This window comes from Centruroides sculpturatus, unplaced genomic scaffold (assembly GCF_000671375.1).
Source record: "Centruroides sculpturatus isolate CEXI.00-Female unplaced genomic scaffold, Cexi_2.0 scaffold1599, whole genome shotgun sequence".
Classification (NCBI taxonomy): Eukaryota; Metazoa; Arthropoda; class Arachnida; order Scorpiones; family Buthidae; genus Centruroides; species Centruroides sculpturatus.
The window spans coordinates 99994-102646 of NW_019385861.1; the positions used below are offsets into that span (position 1 = coordinate 99994).

Consider the following 2653-nt stretch of genomic DNA (forward strand, 5'->3'; position numbering starts at 1 on the left):
CAAAGCGCACTCTTGACAATGAAAGAGCAAAACAATAAATTATCAATTGTTGAGTTTCTTTGTTACGCGTTAAATCAAGAGGAAAGTAAATTTTAATAATTAATTTTTGATTTTTTTTTTTTTTACAATTTGAGAATTTTACCGTGTATAAGTACCATCAGAGCCGGCCCTACCATAGGGCGAACGGAGCAGCTGCTCCAGGCGCTAAGTCCTAGGGGGCGCCTCAGTGGTAAAGAAAATTAAAAGGTATAAATTAGGGGCAACCAAGGGGGCGCCATAATAGGATCTCGCTCCATCCTAAAACTTGCCTCGGGCCGGCACTGAGTACCATTATTAAAGAGTATGACCGATCCCACCGGTTTGAATCCAAACCTGTTGAAAATCCATTAGGTTGGGTTACATGATGAAATGGTGAGAACTTGTTTTTAAATGTGTTATTAATTTTATATGAAAAACCATATTCGAAAGAAGTAAATTTAACCTAAATCGTCTTAATACTTTACAATTCAGATATTAAAGAAATGAGCGTATTACTACTTCTAGAGTAATATACAGTACTGTATATAGATATTGCGAATATTGAAAAATGAATTTGTAGGATTTTCTTTTTCTTTAATTAACTCTTTCCGCCCTGTGTGCACTACGAGTGCTTCTTATAGTAATCTTATTATGGTTTGACCAAATCCATAATGGGCGGCGAGAAACGGGGTCCGACATATCCGGAAAGACTACCTCTAGCAAAAATTCCTGGGGAGTTTTTGACCCGTCCGGAATCGATCCCGGATCCCCCAGAGAGGTAGGCTGCCATCCGGCCACTATTGTAGGATATTCAATATTAAATACTGTATTACTTCGAATGAAATGATTTTTCAATTTATTAGATGAATCCATACAGAAAAGCTAACAGTTTGTCATGGATAAATAAACGCATATTGATTGAAAATTCAGTATGTCTTTCCTATTTTTCATTTTTAATTAGAATAGAATAGTAAAAATATTCCAAGATTCGCACACTTCGCTAAGATTTACTATAATACAATTAATGATTATTTTATTGCATTTAATTTTAGTTTTTTTGAGTAGGTGGCGTTGTTAAATCGGTATCTGGATGGTATCTTCATCTAAGAAAATGGCAGACGAAGAATTACCTAAAGGTTGGGAGAAGCGAATGAGTCGCTCTACAGGTGGGCTAGATGCTCCATTTGTTTCCATTAAGTGGGTAAATTGAATAATCCCTAACTGAAAACATTCAAGATCAATTTGTTGACAATAAAAAAAAATATATGTGGTTAATGGTTATATGGAATGCCGCGGCAAATGTTCGTCTCCGTTGACTGCTAATAGATGGAAGCATATTCGCAAACCGTCAAAAAAGAATGCGTTTTGATGATTTTTCTAGTTTCATTTGAAAATGAGTCACTTTTTTTTTTCTTATTTCTATTGACACACTATTAATATTTAAAATTGTAAACAAAAGATAATCTTTTATGCTTTCAGTTAAAAAGTTTCACATATTTTTTATATATAATTATATACATTATTTTCAAGACAGAATTTCTGCATTAATCACAAGTTGTTCAGTACAGAAGGCTACTGTTTTTGATATATATGAATGGAAATAACTTAAAACATGTTTAATATTAATTGAAATTATGTATTGTGTGAAAATGACTTGTTTTATGATCAAATTCTATAAAATTCTGGGTTTTATTTATAGAAATCAAGAAGTACTTTTATTATTAAATACGTAGAGCTTTTGTATAAAGCACCTGTGTATTTTAAAGTAAAATGCCAATGCCAGCTCGTTTCTCTTATGCCTTAAAATCGTCTCATTACTTTTCAGCGGCAATAATACTATTCTGGAAGTTAACTTTTGGCATTATATTTTTGTGAATCTTAAAACATTTTCTTAATTTCATTTAACTTCAATTAATTTTCACTATTAAACAAAAGAGGGAGCATAATTAGTAATTTTTAATCTTAAACTAAATATTTGAGGTATGTAGCAATCAAAATTCCAGTTGACTCAAATATTTTCGATTAAAACATGTTTACTAAACTTATTTAATATCGAGATTAATATAATAATAAAAATTCAATATGAATAAACACTAAACCACGTGCAATTTTGAATTGATATTTGACCAATTTTTAATTTGTCCAGTCTTCTCTGATAGAATACAAATTATCTATGATAATGAAAGTATCTGGAAAATTTTTTAATGATAAGTAATGTGCATGAATTTGTTAATACCAACTAAAATATATTACTAAACTTAAGCACTGTATGGGTTTATTTATGCATGTATTCCAGTTGGATGAGAGTAAACAATCCTGCATTTGTATCTCATTTTAAGCATTGAATATAAAAATGTAATAAAAAAATACTGTTAGAGTTTTGCTTTTTTAAAGAATTTAATTTTTGTGTTAGAATAAGATGAAATTTTGTGAAGGGGGAAAAAAAAATCAAATTTACTTTTTCAAATGGAAACTTGCCATTGAATTGACTTGTAAAAATACAAAAACATTTCTTTAAAGAATTTAATTTTTGTTATAGAATAAGATGAAATTTTGTGAAGGGGGAAAAAAAAATCAAATTTACTTTTTCAAATGGAAACTTGCCATTGAATTGACTTGCCAGAAACTCGTCATC

The 2653-nt window shown here is 30.2% G+C and overlaps 1 protein-coding gene across 2 annotated transcripts in view; it reads left to right on the top strand.

Moving 5' to 3' along the window:
* Positions 1–245: 245 nt before the first annotated feature.
* The window catches only part of LOC111642585 (putative peptidyl-prolyl cis-trans isomerase dodo), an 8217-nt gene continuing 5809 nt past the window's right edge, over positions 246–2653 (top strand). The window contains exons 1-2 of one of the 2 annotated variants that reach the window (XR_002759572.1): positions 246–411; positions 1084–1184. Coding sequence is in view for 1 of the 2 variants with exons in the window: in XM_023388943.1 (XP_023244711.1) it covers positions 1109–1184 (76 nt within the window). In the remaining variant the exon portion in view is untranslated. Of the gene's footprint in view, positions 412–1063; positions 1185–2653 lie in introns of those variants that run through there. The other variant, XM_023388943.1, reaches the window with a different exon arrangement.